The sequence below is a fragment of the Grampus griseus genome (assembly GCF_964374135.1).
Source record: "Grampus griseus genome assembly, chromosome: 3".
NCBI classification, from domain to species: Eukaryota; Metazoa; Chordata; class Mammalia; order Artiodactyla; family Delphinidae; genus Grampus; species Grampus griseus.
This window is the reverse complement of record NC_139019.1, coordinates 108,216,289-108,237,778: the sequence shown is the minus strand read 5'-3', so window position 1 is coordinate 108,237,778 and position 21,490 is coordinate 108,216,289. Positions and strand designations below refer to the sequence as shown.

Genomic DNA, 21,490 nt, shown 5'->3' with positions numbered 1-21,490 from the left:
TGTTTTTCTAATATACTTTTTAAGAATTTTGTGTAAGTCCTGTATATAGTATGACTTGCCTTTTGACTCTCTTAAGGATGTCTTTTGATGAACAGCAAGTTCTTAGTTTTAAAAACCAAATTAACCTTTTGCCATGTGGTTTATCTGCAATCCCCTTAATTGATTTTTGTGAATGGTATTTGTCCTCCATTAACTTGCTGACTGTACACAGTTTTACTCATTTTCTAGTGTTACACTAGACATTATATTGGGTTGGCCAAAAAGTTTGTTCGTTTTTTCTAGTAGCTCTTAGTTGTCTTTCACTTCATTCGAAACAATTTTGTTAGATTGTATCATGACAGCTGTCATGTCAGCATGCATTTTTAAAAAACTTACCAAAATTGGTGGATTTTTGTGTAGCCATTTTAATATTGAAGATGGAAGAAAACAACATTTTTGACATATTATACTTTATTATTTAAAGAAACGTAAAAATGAAACTGAAATGCACAAAAGGATTTGTGCGGTGTATGGAGAAGGTGCTGTGACTGCTCGAACGTGTCAAAAGTGGTTTGCGAAGTTTCGTGCTGGAGGTTTCTTGCTGGACATTGCTCCACGGTCGGGTAGACCAGTTGAAGTTGATAGCAATCAAATTGAAATATTAATTGAGAACAATCAACATTATACCACACTGGAGATAGCCAACATACTCAAAATACCCAGATCAAGCATTGAAAATCATTTGCACCAGCTTGGTATGTTAATTGCTTTGATGTTTGGGTTCCACATAAGTTAAGCGAAAAAAACCTTCTTGACCATATTTCTGCATGTGATTCTATACTTAAAAGTAATGAAAACGTTTCGTTTTTAAAACAAATTTTGACTGGTGATGAAAAGTGGATACTGCACAATAATGTGGAACAGAAGAGATCATGGGGCAAGCGAAATGAACAACCACCAACCACACCAAAGGCCGGTCTTCATCCAAAGAAGGTGATGGATGTTGTGTATATGGTGGGATTGGAAGGGAATGAGTCTTCTATTATGAACTCCTTCCAGAAAACCCAATGATTAATTCCAACAAGTACTGCTCCCAATTAGACCAACTGAAAGCGGCACTCGACCTAAAGCGTTCAGAATTAGTCAACAGAAAATGCATAATCTTCTATCAGGATAACGGAAGACCACATGTTTCTTTTATGACCAAGCAAGAACTGTTACAGCGTGGCTGGGAAGTTCTGATTCATCCGCCATATTCACCAGAGATTGCACTTTCGGATTTCCATTTATTTCGGTCTTTACAAAATTCTCTTAATGGAAAAAATTTCCATTTCCTGGAAGACTGTAAAAGGCACCTGGAACAGTTCTTTTCTCAAAAAGATAAAAAATTTTGGGAAGATAGAATTATGAAGTTACCTGGAAAATGGCAGAAGGTAGTGGAACAAAAAGATGAATACGTTGTTCAATAAAGTTCTTGGTGAAAATGAAAAATGTCTTTTTTACTTAAAAACCAAAGGAACTTTTTGGCCAACCCAATATATTTATACTTGTTGATATTAATTCACGTAATATTTATTAGTACTTTGCTGTGTGTCAGGCAGTGCAAGAAGTTAGACCACTTAAATTCCCATTTGCTCACCTCCCGACATATACAGTTGTTTCCATGCCTTTAAATGCCACACTATACTATTGTTGTTTAGTAAAGTCAGTATTTATTTAGCTTTACCTGCATGATGATATTGTTACTTTTCCTGCATTTCAAAGTTTTCATATGGTTGGGGTTTTTTTCTCCTGTAGAACACTGATTATTATTCCCTTATGTGCAAGTCTACTGGTGATGAAATCTCTTACTTTTTGTTTATTTGAAAAATGTCTTTAATTAATATTCATTCATAAGGCATAACTTTGGTTGGCACTTACCTTTCAACATTTTGATATAACAAAACTGTCTCCTGGCTTCCATTGTTATTGTTGAGAAATCAAGTGTCAGTCTTATTTGTTGTTCCTTTGACAACAATCTACCCTTTTTCTCGTAGCTGCTTTATAATTTTCTCTTCTCTCTATCTCTGTTTTTCTCTAGTTTTGCTATGATGTGACTAGGTGCAGCATTTGGTTTTCTCTGACCTGGATATTTTTATTCATTCTGGAATTTTCTCCCAGCTTAATGTCCAATTTTTAAATTATTTCTTCAACTGTGTACTAATTTACTGTTAAATTCAGCAGCAAATTCCTTATTTCAGTTATTGGGTTTTTTTTTTCCAGTTTTACAATTTAAATTCATTTTTATCTTCATGTTCTCTGCCAAAGTTCTCAGTGTTGTTTTTTATAACCTTGCACATATTTACCAGTTACTATTGTGTTTGTCTCCAATAACTCCATAATCTAGATCCTTTATGAGTCTTTCTGTTGTGTTTTTTTTTTCTCCTTGCATTTCAATCATGTTGAATTTTCTCCTGATGTACCTGGTTATTTTTGACCAAATGGATGTGTATAAAGAAATTACAGAAATAATCTAGGGTTTCAGACAATATTACATTCCTCCAGAGAGAATTAAAGCTTGCTTCTGCCAGGCAGCTAGGGGTGCTAGCAATCCAAAAATCACCTTAAACCCTTTTCATATTTTGAGATAATTTAACACTGAACTTTTATCCCAGTCTGCATTTAGTTTATCTTTAGTCTGAGGATAATATTATAGGCCTTCAAAATCCCAACCCAAAACATTGAAGATTTATCTAGACTTAAGTTGTTCTTCTCTAACTTCAAAGGTCATGGTGGCACTACTCAGTTTTTCAGCTCATCATCCCCTTTTCTGAAATCAGCAGATGCTGGGTCAAGCACTGGGAGATGCTAAACTTGCCACAGATCTTCATTATTGCTTCAGATCTTCACAGCCTTGATAGTTTTTTGATGACTTAAAACATTTTTTTTCTATTTTTGTCCAACTTTTCTAACTGTTCTTAGCAGATGTGTTGTGCCAATTAACTAGTTGTTCTGCCCCCACTTTCATTATCACTCCTTTTTCATAAGAAAATATCATTATAGGCTTCAAGTATATTTTTCTGACATGCTCCCTCAAAACATGTTTATGTGACTTGAAAGTATTTTGGGTTATCATTTTGTTTTCAACTCATGTTGAGACCCTGAACAATTTATATGTCCAATGGATAGGTGCCATTTACTACAAAAAGGGAGCCACCATGTGTTCCAGACCCATGTGGTTCTCAAACTTGGCTTCAGGGACTTGGAATTCCACAGACACCTCAGGGGCTATGTGGAAAATAAATAGGGTCAGACCAACTGTTAAAGACAGGTGTGATAAAAAGGCAGTTAGATTACTCTTTGAACATATAATTTTTTGCCTTGTGGTTTGAACTGGGTAAGCCAACATATGGGCTAAGTCTGGTCTCATTCCTGTTCTCGTCAAAGAAAAGTAGACCATTTTGAGAGGTGTATGAGTTTTTTTCCTTAGAGAACTACTTAGTGAAACAGAAACAAAAACCATGGAACTTACAAACAAGCAAATTTGTGTTTAATGATTAAAGTCATGATTGTAAATTCAAATCCTGGGGAAGAGAGGATGCATGGCAGACTAGAAGATGTCTACCCCTACGAGCCAGCCACCTCTTAATTTTAACTAATTATTACCACTTGGAAGACAGACCTATCAATACTTATTATTTAATCCCCCACCTACCCACCCCGCTTTTTTTCTTCGAGAGAAGTCAGAAATTCTTGTTTTCTTGGGATGTCTTCCACTTCTTAAGTGTTGACAACTCATTTTACAATTTATTTAAGTACCGTAAACCATAGAAACCTTACTAGATTAGTTAAGCCAAAGGTCACTGTTTGTGACCTCTGGCTAAAACCTAAGTTTTCAAGTGCTCTACTCTGCTGCCCAAAAAAACAGATGCACGTACTTGCCTAAGAGTGGGCTGAGCATCTGGAGAATTAGATTTGAGGAGCTGTATTTTTTACTAGGTGTGCCTACAGCATAATGAAATGGCTTTTAGAAGCTATGCACAGTTTCTCACTTTCCAATAATCATAATCATTACTTCCATAGGAATAGAATTTCTCTCATTAGCTCATTCCCTGGGAGCAGGATTAAACCATCTATGGGTTTATCAGTTCTTGAAAACAAAAGTGACAGTTTGATAAAGAAGGTTCTGATTTGTGCCTCCAACAATAACTTGACTTCTGCTACTTTTATATAGATATTTTAATTTTGGAAGTTAAAAAAAGTTACTTTTATTCTATAGGAAATGATTCCAAAGTAGATGGTTTAGTAAATTTTGAGAAGCTCAGAATGATTGCCAAGGAAATTCGTCAAGTTGTTCGAATGACTTCTGCTAACATGGACCCAGCTATGATGTTCCGACAGAGGTATGTCATTGAAGTGTGTAAGTGTTACAGAGTGGCACTGAGCATGATATAATATTTTTCATTTATTGACCATCTGCCGTTTGTTACGCAGTGTACTAAGTGCTTTACAGATGTCCCTCTCAAGTAATAGTTTGTCACTATAACCTTTAAAGGTTGGTAGTAGTATTGGCCTGCCTTTTACATATGAAGAAACTGAAGCTCAGAGCAGTTAGGTAATGTGTCCAGGATTACATAAATTGCTGAGATTTGAACCCTAGTTCTCTATTACTTTTTTGAGTACATAGATCTGTATTGTTATTGTTAATTAAAATGTCATCTAACTTAAATGTTTAAGTAAGTTGCTGATCTTTACTGAAATTATCACACAGGACAGATGCTTTCATCTGGTTTCTAACAAAATGTATGAAGTATTAGTCTTCTATTTTTACTGAATATGTCTTTTTATTGAATATTTTAAAAGTTCTATTTCTGCCTAAGTTCTACTTTATTCTTTTAAAATATATTCCTTGGTTTCAAGTCGTGGTACTGCTGTTTATTTGTATGTAAATTCTTTAACGCAGTTTAGAAAGTGCCAATTTAAGAATGCTCCATCTCTAATAAAAATGAAATAAAAATAAAAATTGCATTCAATATTAACCTGATCTTCTAAGAATGCTTTTTAAAATTCATTTTTAATGTAATAACAAATGTCTCCTCAAATTATATAAAACATAAAGTATGTTGTCAAGCTGTTCCTAGTAATTTCTGTAATTTTTAGGGTAAAAAGTTATTAGGGTTTTCATTTTTGGTCTGATTTTCTTCTGGGCCTTTGTGTATAGCTTCAGTACCTAAGAGCTTTAAAAATGAAATGTTTACCCAGGCAGACACAATTCTTGTGGCTTGAAAGAAATATAGCCTACTAAAGAAACAAAAATACTTGGTTTTTTAAAAGTTAGAGATGGAGTTTTTGTAACCAAACAGAATCAATGTGTGTCAGGATTGGTTTTTTTATTTTTGTTTTGTTTTGTCTAAATCACCGTTCAGGAGTCTTTGTTTTTATAAGTAGTTGACCTGATTGTTGCTCTAGTGTAGAAATTCTCAAAGTGTGGAGGAAGGGGTATATCATATCTCCTCTTCCCAACCCATCCCACTTCTGTCCCTGAGAATCACTACATGTAATGAGGGGTGTCATTGCTCAGCAGTGTAGAAGCAGAAAACAGTAAGAACCAGGGACCAAAGCAGACCTGGAGGATTTGTTTCTTTGTTTTTAAGTTTTTGTTTTTGTTATATGTCCCTGTACAGTGGCCCCACCACACCCTGTTGTCTTACACAGACATCCGTCTACTCATGTATTTTAGCACCCTCGTTCCTCAAGATGATAATGACTTTGTGAGCCTGCCAGACCAGTTGATAATATTTTAAGTACAGTGCTTCAGAAATGAGCAAAGGAGGAAGAAACTGAGGATGAAATCAGTGAACTTGGCTGTTTCCTTGGCCTAGGCTAGAGTAGAATGCAGTATAGGAAAAAATAAAACATAATTAGATTAGACTGAAGTTTTCCTGAATCAGTTGTATTTGTCAGCTAGTACTGAAATGTACTAGCTTTCTTTAAGCAAGTAATTGTCCAGTTTGGTGGTGTATAATATCTTGTGTAGACAAAGTACCCCTTTTATTTTAACAGTAGTCAGTGTACTTACTGAAAAACAGAATTTTGGGCTGGCCAGAGCTGGAGCTTATTGGATACAAGCCAGAGATATAATGAGACCAGTCAGGATTGGGGGGAAGGGGCAAAAAAATAAATGAGAATAAAAATTTTAAAAAGAATCTTGATTCAGCCGAATTGTAGTGTAAGGAGATACAGGATCATAAAGATTTTGATGATATATTTATACTTACATTTTAAGTTGGATTTGCTGGTCAAAATTTCTTGTTAATGCACATTGTAAGAGAATTTCTGCACTTAAAAATGAAATTATAAATTTTTGTTTCTTGTAATTTCATCCTCGCTTAAATGTATGGCTCAAAAATCCTTTTTTAAAAAAAGTTCAAAAGATCATATTCCTTAATTTAAGGTTTCCCTGAAAACTTTGAATTCAAAATTCATAGTTAGTAAATGTTTTCCCTTAAGCTTCTTATTAACATAAACCTCTAAATGAATTAGGTATTAAAAATATAATTGGTCTAAAAAAATATATTATAATTGGTCTAAAAGCATACTTTTAAATAGTGTGGAGTTTTTTGGCCTTCAGTACGTATCATAATTCATTTTACCCCCTTGTATTCCATTAAAGTCATTTTACTGTTAAGCTACCTTTTTTTTCTAGTAAAATTTTTCTGTTCTGTCTCCATAGTTTCTCTGACTCACGACTGTTGTCTTTTTTCTGTGCTTTCCTATTCAAACACATGCTTCAATGTTTGTGGCTCTTGCTTACAGGAAGAAGAGGTGGCGGAGTCTGGGGTAAGTGTAGAGACGAATGCAACTGGAATGAAGGTTGTGCAACTGTTAACATATACTGCATCCTTTTCATTAATGCACGCACGTAAAATAGCATGTGTTCTATTAACCCTGTCAACCTACATTCCTGACAAATAAATGCCTTTTGCTAACAAGGTTAAAATAGTGTTAGAACTAGCTTTTTTTCCCTTTACTTTTCCATTGTTGACGTCCCATAAGTCCCTTTTAGATTTTATTTAGCAGGGTCAGTTAGATAATGATGACGATAGCATATATTTATTGTGTGCTTCCTATGTGCCATATACTTCTCTGTGCACTTTATATGAATTATTTAATTCTCCAGCCACTCTGTGAAATAGATAATGTTATTCCCATGGTACAGATGGGGAAGATAGAGTTGTCCAAATTCCTAGAGCTCACTAATGGTGGATTCTGATTCATTAATGGTGGTAGTCTGATTCCAGAGTCCACACTATTTTCTTTTATTCACCTGCCATATTTTATAAAAATAAATGTTTAAGTGTATTAAAATGGGTAAAAGGGTTGTTTATAAAGATTACATTTTTCTATCAGTTTTCCAAAAGGGTGCAGCCTTTATCCAAACTATACTGTAATATTGAGTTTGTAAATAATTGAAATAGAGGATGATTTTAATTGTTCAGATCCACTAATACCATGAGACATACAGCACTGAGTTTTAAATTCCTACCACTTTTAATTAAAGACTCCCTTATCTCTCTTAAAACTGAAATAGAATCAGACCTAACAACACCTTTTGTTGTCAAGTAGGTTCAGATCTCTGCTTACAGATCTGTAATAGATAGCTAAGTATCCACGTAGAAATCATAGAATGTTTGGGATCTTATAAATCATCTATCTGATCCTTTCATTTTTAGTTGAAGAAAAAGGTGGGTTTTGTGGATGAGGGGATTTTAGTTGAAGAAAAAGATGGGTTTTGTAGATGAGCAAAAAAGAAGAATTTTGCTCTTTTAAGATTATAGTGAATCATTAAGTTAGATGCTTTTATATTACATATAAGAAGGATTTTTTGTGAGCCACTTACTTTGAGTCTTGTCTTATTTGTGGTCTTTTGTTTTCTGTTGAAGTTTGGTGAACTTGAATTTCCTTCTGCTTTCTTCTCTGTGTTTCTTCTGTGTTTTCTTCTATACTTTACATTTATGTCTTTGTCTTTTCTGGTTCTTCTCATTGAAGATAGAAATTGATTCCTAACGTTACTGTTATGAAGAAGAATACTTGAACAGTATATCTTAGTGGGGATTTTGGGGTGTTTGAATGACTTATGTAACACATTCACTGTTTATTTAGCTTTAGGGTTGATTTGTATGATGTTTGCAGGCACTAGATATTTTTGTTTTTACATCAAAGCATTTTGAAATTAGCTTAGAAGACATTGTCATTTATCATGAGATTTTCACTTATTAAAATTTTGTATGTATCTTGAATTTCTGGACACTTTTTTATATCAGCTTACATAAAATTATTAAATACTTGTATTCAAATTTGCTCCTAAATATTGGGGCTTGATTTTACTACATTTCTTTGAATCTGAGGCATCATCAGTTGTTGGGACCACTGTTGTTTTATGTACCACGAAGAAAAGTCACTGCAGTACCTTGTTAACACTGAGAATTTTTTAACTTTATACTTGTTAAAAGAGCTCTTATATAAACATAGGTATGTGTTTTTATCACATAACACCTTTTTGCATTCATAAAAAGGAAAATATAAAATATAAATTAGTTTAGGTCTTTCTTAAACTTCTTCATATTTAGAATATGAATTTTATGAATCACTTTTAGAGTTATTAGTTTCTGGGTTTTTTTTTTTCCTCACACAGTATTGCCTTTTGTGCCGTCAAATATGTTGGTAATGCCACACTTCTTAAAACAAGCCATAAAAGAACAAAAAGCTGCTGGTGCTGGGCTCTTAGGTTGGCTTTGCAGATATTTAGGGCTAACTTCCTTTTGACACCTGCTTTGGGAATGTTGTTGAACTTGTTAGATTCACTACATCCTTATAATCATTTGGTTCCTGGAGGTTAAGGGAGTAATTCAGTAATGCCATTGGATTTTTTCCAAACCACTCTGAAAGTTTAGGAGTTTCTGCATATGTAAGTAGCAACAACCACATCACAGTTTCTGCCTGACCAGTAGCAATTGAAAGTTGCCATCAAATGTAAGACACACTCTTTTAAAGATCTTAAAATTACAACAGAAAAGTAACATTTTTTACAACTTTATTTCACTTAATTTATAATGAAAACATTAGGATTTTAGTTGTCTGTTTTAAACGGGGTATATGAGCACGGAAAAAAACAAATTGTTTTATGGTTGTGGTATGTGTATTTAGAATATCTTTGGGTAATTGGGAGGCTAACTTAGAAGACCCATAGATATCCTTATTATTTTAGAATTGGCAACTGCCTTTAAAATAAAAATTGTCTAGAACCTTGTGTTTTGCTATCCTTGTTACAAAGGACAAATAGCATTGCAGTTCCTGTTTTCCAGTGGTTCTAGATGTGGTTATTATAGAAAGAAGTCTGCCAAAAAGAGTACAGTTGGATGTGAAGCTATAGCTTGTTTCAATTGTAGTTATTCCTACCCAGCTTGTAGTTTCATCACATTTAGAGGCATTGCAAAAGAAAGATCCCATATCCCCAGTCCAGAAGCCACATATTGCCCAACCATTTCATATGTGAGTAGAAGCATTGAGTAGCTTTTTATTGCATTTTTGATCTCTGACTATATTGAATTGAGTATAAATGGTGTTATTTTTCTTACTGGTTGTTCTATTTGAATTTTGGTCAAAATCTGGTTACTGGTAAAATCGGTGAGCATGCTCGGAGTGGGCCAGCTATATATAAGAATGGTGATGGCGATAGCATGTCCAAAGCAGCATGTACAAGCAAAGCTGCTCTAGAAACTCCCCTGCTGAAGAATCCTGGTGCAGAGATCTGGCTCAGGGTGGACTTGTCCTGAACTAGGCTCTTGCCATATCTTCAGAGTGTGGATGGCCATAGGGCCAAAGGAATGCTTATACTTGTCACAGTTGTGCCATGGGTTGCAAAGGCACCAAACACAGGTCTGATGGAATTTGTTGCTTTGGGGGGAATTGTTAACTTATTCTTTTGAATTCTGAACTTTGCTGAATCTGAAAACTCAGAACATTGCCATATGTGCCATATTACTTTGCATTAATGCTCTTCATCTTTTAACTCATTTGCATCAGCATGCAGTTGCATTAACAGAACAGAATTCTTTTAATTTTCAATCTGCCATACTTAATTCTCATCTTTACAGTCCCTTATTGTGATCTCCATCTTCTTACAGGTCACTGAGTCAAGGCAGCACAAATTCAAACATGCTGGATGTTCAGGGAGGTGCTCACAAAAAAAAGGCACGCCGTAGCTCTCTGCTTAATGCTAAGAAGCTGTACGAAGATGCCCAAATGGCAAGGAAAGTGAAGCAGTATCTTTCCAGTCTGGATGTAGAAACAGATGAGGAGAAGTTCCAGGTGATGTCATTGCAATGGGAGCCTGCATATGGTACCTGTAAGTATAAGTTTTCACTTACGTGACACTAAACAGCACAACAAAATAGAAATTTGTTGCTCTAGTATTATCCTGAAGTCCCAAGAAAATTAACTTTCACTCACAAAAGTTTACTGACATACCTCAAGCATCATGTGATCATGTTAATCAGATACTGAATTCTCATCCATTCCTGATGATACTCTGTGCAAGAAATGGAGTGATATAGTTCTTTAAAAAGCATTTTGAAGTCTTCTTATAAAAAGCAAAACATTATAGAGGAACCCTTCTCTTTGAGAATGTTCTGATCTTCATCCCTAAATGAAGAGTAAAATAAGTGAAAAATTTCTCTTTCCTAAAAATTTTACAGATAATATTTACCAACTGAAAAAATACAATAAATTTAATTAATATACTGTTAGAGATAATAGGTGTATTATAGGCATCAGTAAATAAAGTAAAACAAGAAAAATTAGACGTATTCTAATATTTATAAATAGAAAATATGAACAAAATAGAGCCTATTCTCAATACTGTTTTTTTTTTAATTAAGTACAAACAATAGAATGTATGTGTCTCTGGGTCAAGGAAATCATGAGTTGTAAAAGCAGAGATCAAAGATGGTAAAATATATTGTGTTTGTTATAACAACAAAATAAAGATGATTGTACTTCCATTATAAGTGAGTATTATCTATCTATATATATGATTAAATATTACACCAGTAAAAATCCCAGTATGATGTATAGAACTTGATTAAATGTTGACAGAATATATGAGGGGGAAGGTTCAGTTTTTCTATTTCTGTGTTCCTAATTGATAGAGGGAAATTGTAATTATCATGGGTTGACCCTGAAATTGATAAATGATATAGTATTTACATAGTAATCGAAAAAGTATGTCAATAGAGTAGAAAAGATAAAATGGAAATACAACCAAGTATTGATTTTAAAATTCAGATTCACAGTGAATTTTAAAATGTAGGGTAATGAGCCATTCAGTAAGTGTTGTTATAAAAACAGTATCTTGAACACTTTTACCAATAGGAAAATGAATGGGTTGTGATGAAAAGAATACCTACTAAAGGATGGAGACAGAGTTTGGGTCTCATTTATTACCATTTGAACAAGTTTCTCTTCATCTTAGATCTCTTGTTTTCCTAACTGTAAAAGTCAAGCAAGTATTGGTAGTGTGTTTTATCTCAGATTCTTTCTACATCAAACCTATTAAATTAAGAGAAAGAAATAAAATAATGAAAGCTAACAATTACTGAGCACTCTCTATATGCTAGCAACCATGCTAACTTTTATAAACCTTGCCATTTACTCCTCCTCACAGCAGTCTGTGAGGTGTCCAGTATTGGGATTGTGCAGCATGTATTACAATGGAAAAAGAACTCACACAGATATCAAAACACTGGAGAATAGTTAAGTACACTGCTTCCTTATCAATACAAAGAATGATATATGGCTGTTAAAAATAATAAATGTATATAGACTTGGAAAGTATCTGGAAAAATTTCTTACCAGCTGGTGGGATATCAGGAAGTGTCTGCTATGAGAAAATGGTACATGTCAAAAATAAAGACTGAAAAAGTATATAGAATCTTCAAATTTTATTCATGTTTTAAAGTTCAAAGCCATATACACACTTATTAAATATCTCTGACGCTGCTTTGAATGATCATCAAAATTATTTTTTCCCAAGTAATGCAGTATAGACTTCATCATCTTATGGTTACTGAATGCAATTTATTATTCCTGCTTTTGTCTGATAAAAGGTTGGGGGGTTTTTTTGTTGTTTTTTTTTTTGTTTTTTCTTTTTGCGGCACGCAGGCCTGTCACTGTTGTGGCCTCTCCCGTTGCGGAGCACAGGCTCCAGATGCGCAGGCTCAGCGGCCATGGCTCACGGGCCCAGCCACTCCGCGGCATGTGGGATCTTCCCAGACCGGGACATGAACCTGCGTCCCCTGCATCGGCAGGCGGACTCTCAACCACTGCGCCACCAGGGAAGCCCGAAGTTTGTTTATTTTATCTTTTGTTTTCACTATCTGCTTTTCTTTGTTCCCTAAATATGATTTGGAATATTCAGAAGCATAGAAAACTTTTTTATGCTTTGCTCATTGTTAAAATTTTGAGGCCTAGGGACTTCCCTGATGGTCCAGTGGTTAAGACTCTGTGCTTCCAATGCCAGGGGCCTGGGTTCGATCCCTGGTTAGGGAAGTAGATCCTACATGCATGCCGCAACTAATGCCGCAATGAAGATCCTGCACAAAGATCCTACACGCGACAACGAGGATCCCGTGTGCTGCAACTAAGACCCAGCGCAGCCAAATAACTAATTAAAAAAACTTTTTTGACTCCTAGAAAGATCCCACATACCAACTTCTGCGTTCTCTCTCTCCTCCCCCCACCACGCATTCACACACACCTGCGATACCTTTCTCCTCTCACACCCACCTTAGACTTATCTACTTCTTTTTTCATAACACTAAATGGTGTCTCACTACCAATGATTTTAATACTGATTTAAAATGAGAAAACCTGTGGGTCTTTCTTAAACTGAAAGTTAAACTGTTTTGTGAAAATTTAATTCAATTCATGTTGCTTTATTTTAGTTTGAGAGTCTTTGATTTTTATTGCATTATTGATTTTTAAATGTTTAAATAAATTCCAAACCCAAATAATAGTTGATTGTCAAACATTATAGAATTTGGTTCTTCATAATAAGTATATATGTTTGAGTTTTGACACTCTCCTGTGACCTCTTTTTTTATATTCAAAGTAGTCTGTTGATTTTTTTCTTTGTACTATGGCAACTATTAAAATAAGATGTCAATACGGAATTGATTAGTGTTGGGGGGAAAATGTTTCATGGCTCTAACCAAAAGTTGGTAACATCTTGGATTCAGTCAGTTGATGCGCTGCTGCCTATCATCCCCTAGGAGCACTTTGCTTTGACTTTTTGAGATATTCTTATCACCCAAAATATTCTCTAGGTTCTGATAATAAAAGCATAGTAGCTAACTATTGTAGCTGTGCTGGGACAGGTTAAACACTTTTATCTTGGTGTTTAAAACAAAAATATCATGGAGTATTGAGGTTGGACCTGCATTAAAACCACCCTAAATAACTGCCTAAAGAATTAAAAGTACTAAAAATACTACCTGAAGGAAGAAGTTTTTTCTTTGGACTATAGCATTGATTTTATACAGAGGAGGCAGCTTTTTGTTTCTTAAGCCAGAGTTCTTAGTTTTTAATTCTGATGTTCATCTTCAAGTATACTAACCATCTACTTATAAATATCTCTGGTATTCCTATGTGTAGCTGTTGAAATAATTTCACTTATTCAAAAACTACCTGTTAAGCCTCTGTTTTCTATCCATCACTGGACACACAGGGATATAGTAGTGAACAAAGTAAACAGTCCTTACAATCATGTTAGTTATAGCCTTGTGGGGGGAAGAGACATTAATTGATTAATCTCACAGACAATTGTATTGTTACAGTTATCAATGCTGTGAAGGAAGGATACAGGATGCCTTGAGAACATAAAACGGGATCTAATCTAGTAGCTGCAGAGTGTGGGTTATTAGGGAAGCTGGATCATGCAGGGTCTAATAGACCTTGTTTTAGGGATTTGTGTCTTTATCCTGAGAGCAGTGGCAAGTCATCTAAAAGTTTGTGTAGGGCATTTGGAGAAGGAAAGTGGCACGATAGGGCTTCCCTGGTGGCGCAGTGGTTAAGAATCCACCTGTCAAAGCAGGGGACCACGGGTTCGAGCCCTGGTCCAGGAAGATCCTACATGCCACGGAACAACTAAGCACATGCGCCACAACTACTGAGCCTGTACTCTAGAGCCCTCAAGCCACAACTACTGAGCCCACACGCCACAACCACTGAAGCCCACGTGCCTAGAGCCCATGCTCTGCAACAAGAGAAGCCACTGCAGTGAGAAGCCCATGCACTGCAATGAACAGTAGTCCCCCCAGCTCGCCGCAACTAGAGAAAGCCCACGTGCAGCAATGAAGACCCAGCGTAGCCAAAAATAAGTAAAATAAATTTTAGAAAGAAAATGGCGTGATCAGATTTTCATGATGGAAGGGTCATTGCACTCTTGTATGGAGAATGACTTGAAGGCATGCTAGAATTGTTACAGTGAGGGGAGTATTTCAGTAGTATAAATGAGAAGATGCTAGCTCTTTGGGTTCCAAGTGCTTCTGGGCTTTGGTGCACACATGGCCAAGTTCAGGAACCACACCATGAAGAGCAAATCCCATACATGGCACAGAAATGGCATCAAGAAACCCTGATCACAAAGCTTTGAATCTCTGAAGGGGGCAGACTCCAAGTTCCTGAGGAACATTAGGTTTGCCAAGAGGCACGACAAGAAGTACCTGAGGAAGATGCTGGCCAAAAACACCAAGGCTATGAGTGTACCTGCCAAGGCTATATAGGCTCTTATAAAGCCCAAGGAGGTCAAGCCCAGATTGCAAAGGGCAGCAGCCACAAGTTCAGTTGACTTGACTACATCACTCACCCCAGGCTCAGGGAAATGTGCTCATTCCCACATCACCAAGGGTCTCAGCCTCTGCTGGCCAGAGGCCAAGGCTCAAATCAGGGCACAGGATGCAGCTGCGACTCTGTCTCTGGCTCCCAAAGGTGGCCTAGGCACCAACAAAGGCTCTTCTGTCGCCGATATGAAGACAGGAGGACTGATGTGACCCCTGGGGTATTGTCTGCATGGGACGGGTGTCATCCTGTGTTATTTGTAGAAATAAACCTGAGGCAGGATCTGTCAAAAAAAAAAATATAGATGAGAGGATGGCCATTAGGATGACCGTGCAGTTGGAGCTAATTAAGTCTATTATCTTAATTTAGGGAGTAAAATTAACTTAATTCTACAAAATTTTTAAAACAACATAATACATGAAATTTTTGTTAGGAAAATTAATCTTTTTTGTGTTAAAAATAGGTAGTTTTAATGAGCTGTGTACTATTGTCAGTGGTAATAACCTTGCCTTAAAAAGTGCAGAATTATGTATTTCTTACTCTCTTCTATTAGTGACCAAGAATCTAAGTGAGAAAAGATCAGTCAAGTCATCAGAAATGTCTCCAGTGCCTGTGAGGTCAGCTGGCCAAGCAGCTAAAGCCTATTTGCATCAGCCCCACAGAGTTAGCCAGGTGCTTCAGGTGCCAGCTGTAAATTTGCACCCCATCAGGAAGAAGGGACAATCAAAAGACCCTGCCACACTGAGTGAGTATTCACAGTTAATATTGCATTCATTTAATTGAAATTTTCAGGCGAGTTAGAATGGAAAATAATTACAAATATAAATGCTTTGGAGATCAGCTATTGTAGTTTGTGTAATATAATCAGCACTCATGAGTCAAAAAATGCTTCATTTTGCCTATAGGTGCCTAATGCTTCATTTTGCTCTATGCAGTGACTGCATGTATATTTTAAATATTGATGTTGGAATTCCTATAATCATATCAGCCAGAAACGTACAGCAGTATATTTGGGTACCAAGGGCTTACTGCATTTATTGGTGCATTTACTCAATTATCTAATGCAGATGCAGCCTATGAAATTGCTGCATCTAAAAATAATGAAATTGCTTCTTTCTAAAAAAGACGGTTTGTTGGTTTTTCATTAATGACCACTTCTGAAAACCTAGCTTGGGGACAAGAAGCAAGTGTAAAATATATAAGTATAGACCATGCTTTTTTCCCTCTGTTAGGCCATGTAGATGTTGTCCAAATTACTTTCATTTGTTGTTTTAATAGTATCACTATTTTAGCTTTCAAATGGGAAGCTAGATTAGATTTGGTCCCTAACGTTATTATTTAGTTCATGCATTATACATAGGACATATTCAGTAGAACTTTGTGAATTTAATTTGATATTGTTTTGAAATCCAAAGTTGAATAAGAAATGCCCTTTCCTTTGCCAGATTTTCAGTCTGGTGTTACAGACATTCACACAAACAGATAACATGTATGTGTTCACTATTATGCCGGGAGCATGTACAGGAGCATGTACATAACATATAAAAGAACAAAAGAGGGAGAGCCTTTAGGGTAGACAGAAGTAAGATAGTGCTCCAGAGAAGGCCTTTTGGAGATACCACCTAAGCAGAGTCTTAAAGGTTGATAAGGAAGGAGGTAATTAGGCAAAAAATTCCAGAGAAGTTGCTTCAGGCAGAAGAAGAATTTGATATCTACAAGGAGCTACAGGCAGTTTGCTGCCTCTGAGGACAAAGCTGTAGAGTGTTGAGAGACAATAATAATTAATGCTAACACTTATGGAGCACTTACTGAATGCCAGACATGGTTCTAAGTGTTTTACTAACTTTATGTATTATGTTCATTTAATCTTCATAATAAACCTAAAGATAGATAATACTCTCATTCTACATAGGAACCATAGAATGTCTAAGTAACTTATACACCACGAGTAAGAGATGGAGCTGGGAGTTGAGCCCAGGTTACCTGGCTCAAAATCCTTACTTTTAACACAGTACTAAACAGTGTCCCAGGATGAAGAGAAGTGAAGTTGCAGACATGCCAAAATTATAACATGACATGCTAGAGGAAAGTTGTCAGTGGGTAGCTGTTAAAGCAGTTTGAGCAAGGCAAGATTATGGTGTAGTTTATGTTGGAGGAGGTCTGTAGTAGGAAGGGCTGTGAGATTGGAGATAGGGAGCCTTAGTGGAAAGCTGATGTAGCAATGGGAAGTTGCCTAGAGCCTGATCTAGTTTGGTGTCTGTGGAATTGAGTAGAGAATTGGATGCAAAATGGGTGAAGTTGATTTTGTGGTAGGAGTGAGACATGGGACAAGTCTAGCTCTGATTTCTTACTTGGATGTCATCACTTGAGAGGCAGTGTTATTTGTACCAGGTAGCCCTCTTCACTCTTGCTCTAATATGACTATTATTTATGTGATAAATATATTAAAATGGCACTTAATTAAGAGTAGTGTTTGTATACTGTGTTTTAAATTTTTTCAGTATCAAAGGGCTGCTTGTTACTATTCTGAGTACTCATCAAAGTTGGGCTTACTTTACTGGTTAAAAACAGTGTCAATACCTCTTTGACATTTTTTCGAGAGGATGTATGTAAAAATACCAGGGTATTTGAAAGCATTGCTAAGTTTGACCTATGCTGAAAAGGACCAGCTATTGGACAAGAGTGATGATAGAACTTTGCAGGAATGTTTCCAGTGAGCTCCATACTATTTTTCTATAAATTCATGATTCTTTCTGTTGTCTACTTATCTCCTGTAGTGTGAATTTAGTGCTCTTGAAAAGGGCTGGACTGGCAGCCCTGCAGCTTCTGTATACCCACAGCACAGATGCACCACAGGTAGTGACAGTGCCAACATCCCTACACTGCCCCTGCCACATGCCTCACCCTGACTTGGAGAGGCCACCTCTAGAGGGGAGGGAAGAGTTTGAATCCATGCCTTCTCTATTAAGATTTCCAATAAGTGTGTCAGTTGTGCAGGGTGGGACACTGTACTCAGACTGTTAAATCAATATCCCTTATGCCACAAAACAAACAAAAAGCTATTATAATCTGATCTGCGCTGACTGGCTGAATGTGAACACCTGGAGGTGAGAATCTCTGTATGCCATTACCCAGTCATTTAGTCCCCGTTTGTCATGTATATATTTCAGTTAACTACACTAGCCATTGTGCATCATGGCTTTAGTTATATAGTAATTTAGGCAACTGCAGACATTTTAATTGTGAAGTGATACTTATTTGCTTCTTTGATTTTATTTTTAGGTACAAGTTTACCTCAGAAAATTTTAGGAACAACTGAAGAAATAAGTGGTAAGAAACATACAGAAGACACTATTTCTATGGCATCATCCTTACATTCTAGTCCTCCTGCGTCTCCTCAAGGTTCCCCTCGCAAAGGTAAGATAAAATAGTTCAAGCTAGTTCTTGTTACACCAAACAACATTACATGGCACATATTTTGCTTTTGGTCTATGGTAATAATAGAAAATGTGAAAAAAAGTGTAACTGGTAATACTTCCTGAATTTTCATGTTTTGGATTGTGTTATTTATATGGTTTTCAGGTGTTACGCATCATGGAGTTAGGACTCCTGCATTCCAAGTGTGGTCCTTCTTTGGTGGAGGACAAGTATAGATAAGAATGAAGGCAGAACTCACAGTTGTTTTGGTCTGTGCAAATTCTTGATGTTATTCAAATTACCAGTTAATTCAAACAGTTCTATGGAGTATTTTAAAATAAGAATGTCTACAAGAAATTGTTTTTAACCAACTACAAGATTTAGGAAATGAAACAGATATTTAGGATGATACATTCCTTTCTTTAGTAATGGAATGTTACTACCTTTTATTAATCAGGATTTATAATAACCTATACAGCACCCTTGTGGATTTTTACATTTATGCTAATGTAGAACCTTTTGAATTAAAAAATCTGAAATTGCTCTTCTTTATTTATCTATGTTTTCCTAATTCAGACTGAAGCTTTTCTTTTTTTGACTAGCCTGGGTAATATGCATATAAGATGCCATTTCATGTCAGCTGCAAATGTAGCATTCTAAATAATGTGTGTGTTTCTTACATTGGCCCTCCACATTCCCCGTGTACCCTGGCAAAAAAGACTCCTTAGTCATGGCATTTCACAGATGTAAAAAAGTTACATCCTTGAATAAACACAGTACAGAATGGTACATGGTCAGAGAGAAGACAAGTTAAGTTAATGAATTCTAGCAGGAAGGAGAAGCTTCCAGAGCTTTCCTCAGTTCCTGTGTTCTAAGTTTCCCTCACTTCTGAAGGTTCTTTTTTATTTTTGCTGACTATGTGACAGCAGAGTGGTACAGTGATGCCAGGCCTTAGTTTGAATCCTGACTCTGTCCCTGGTGACGGCTGTGTTATTACAAGCAACTGATTTATATAAGGTCAGGTCTCCTGTCTATAAGATGGGTTAGGGACCACCTATTTTAGGACCTTATTTAAGGATTAAATGAAATAATATCTGTAACACTTGAGACGTGGTGAGTGATTAGTAAATCGGAGTTTCTCTTCTTCTTCCCTGCTGCCACTCCAGGGCAGTATAACTCCATTACTGACCCTCTTCACTTAGCTGAGACTGGCTAGAATTTTCATTCAGGTTTTACTAAGAAAAGCTTAGTAAAAATCGAATAGGACATATAAAAGTATACATAATAGATCTGTTTGTAAAACACAGGTTTCCGTTCCTGTTGTATACAGCTCATATATGATTTGGTAAGGCACACAGATATCTTTCATCTCTTTACTATGTATGTATCCTATCCAGAGTACCCTTTATCAGGTCCCAAGGATTGGGGCTGGGAACAGTGCCTATTCACACAGATGGTCCAGATGAACAATGTCCGTACGCTCTTAATGCTCTTTCAGGAATATCTTTACACCCTCCAGAGGTCCCATTATAGACAGTTCTCTAACCAAGAAACTAGTTGAATTGGATTTGGTGTTATATGGGTCATTGTGACTTGTGGGAAGAGGTGTTAGGAACAGGAATTTCCCCATTGCTCTTATTCCAAACAAATGCATTTTAACCACTGGAATAGAGAAGTCTTTTTTTCAGTATGTGACCAACAGTTGACCATGATGTTTATAGGTTTGTGAGCCTGTCATAGTCATGTTTTGAATCCATAGAAATCTGACAAAATTCTTTTCTTTAAAACTATTTCTGCTTGTTTATTTCCATAGACAGGTTTTTGCCAGTGGTCCGTGATTGAACAAAAATGTCATTAAACTAAGAGTATGTTATTAGAATCTGTTTCTAGTTCTTGCTATACTTTGGAATAGTTCTTTGTTTTCTAACAGTTAAGAAGATAAGCCTACGTTCGTGATTTTTAAAAGGAGAATTTAAACAAGAAAGAACTGAAAAAGTGAGACATCAAGAGGCCTTAACCTTTATCTTCCCCAGTGCTTCAGGCAGGCAACTTCTCTGCGTTGTAGAGAAAATAGAATCAGAACTTGTGCTTTATAAATACATCTATTGTATATACTATTTATATGTCCTATCTGATTTTTGCTAAGCTTTTTCTTAGTAGAATCTACCTGAAAATTCTAGACATAGTTACTTTGAGAAATAATTCTGGTTATTTGCTACTCTTGTCATATTTTGGCTTATGATTTTACCAGCTTGGGTTACTTTCAGCAATTTTTTATTACCAGCTTATTCTGATCAAGGTAACCTTTCTCCTGTGTTCTGTCTTGTTTATGCTATATAGTAGAGTCTCCATGCATTAAAAAATATGTTGCTAGATTTCAATTTTTCAGACATTGTCAAGATGTTAGAATTTTTTAATAGTGAAATGTTATAAAACCAGGCTAATTGTGATTCATTGGAAAGAATTAATTGACCATGACAGGGTTTTTGCATCTCTCCCTCCAGTTGGCAGTATCATATCTGATCACAGCATCCTGCTGCGCCTCTCAGGGTCTTCCTCATCCCCTCCCCGTGAGTCCAGCACCAAGATCAGTGGCCACAGCTGCCCCGGAATAGGTGGGGTTTACTTGCAAAAGAAAATCCAACAGATTACCAGGAGCACAGCCAAAAGAACAGACAGGACCGAGAAGGCCACTGAGGAGAATAGAGACAGGACAAGTTGTGAGACCACAGCCAGAAAAAGAATGACATCCCCGTTTAGAAGATTTAGGGAAAGAACTCTTTCAAGGGAGAGACTAGCCAACAGCAAAAAAGAGGACGCAGATCTCAATCAAGCTACAGAAAGCTGTGAGAAAGTGAAGGATGTTGGAAGCAACATCAAAGATGAGAAAGGGAATGACATCTTCAATTCAAATAGCCGAGGCAACAGTAACACTTTAAACTGCTTCTATACGCGATTCAAGTCTAAAAGGAGAAAGACACTCTGATGAAGTTCCTTACTTTATTTTAGTGTGAAATTTGTTTTCATTTATTAATGTAAATGTAGCTTAAATTAAGTCATTTGTCAAATAAGGCTCAGACAGACAACTTACTAAAATACTATTTATGAGCATTTTATGATTAGTGTTACAGGTCCTCCAACAACAAAATCATATCCGTTTAAAGTGCCTTATTTGTACATATGTTATTTTGCTAATGTTAGTAAACTTAATTACTCT

General features: G+C 36.1%; 1 protein-coding gene across 1 annotated transcript in view; it reads left to right on the top strand.

Annotated features, from left to right (window-relative positions):
* RAPGEF6 (Rap guanine nucleotide exchange factor 6) overlaps nucleotides 1–21,490 on the top strand; it is a 220,161-nt gene that overhangs the window by 187,904 nt on the left and 10,767 nt on the right. Inside the window, exons 21-25 of the mRNA XM_082650203.1 lie at nucleotides 4,238–4,361; nucleotides 6,775–6,798; nucleotides 10,146–10,366; nucleotides 15,410–15,601; nucleotides 18,139–18,273. Of these exons, the coding sequence (XP_082506329.1) occupies nucleotides 4,238–4,361; nucleotides 6,775–6,798; nucleotides 10,146–10,366; nucleotides 15,410–15,601; nucleotides 18,139–18,273 (696 nt within the window). The remainder of the gene's footprint in view (nucleotides 1–4,237; nucleotides 4,362–6,774; nucleotides 6,799–10,145; nucleotides 10,367–15,409; nucleotides 15,602–18,138; nucleotides 18,274–21,490) is intronic.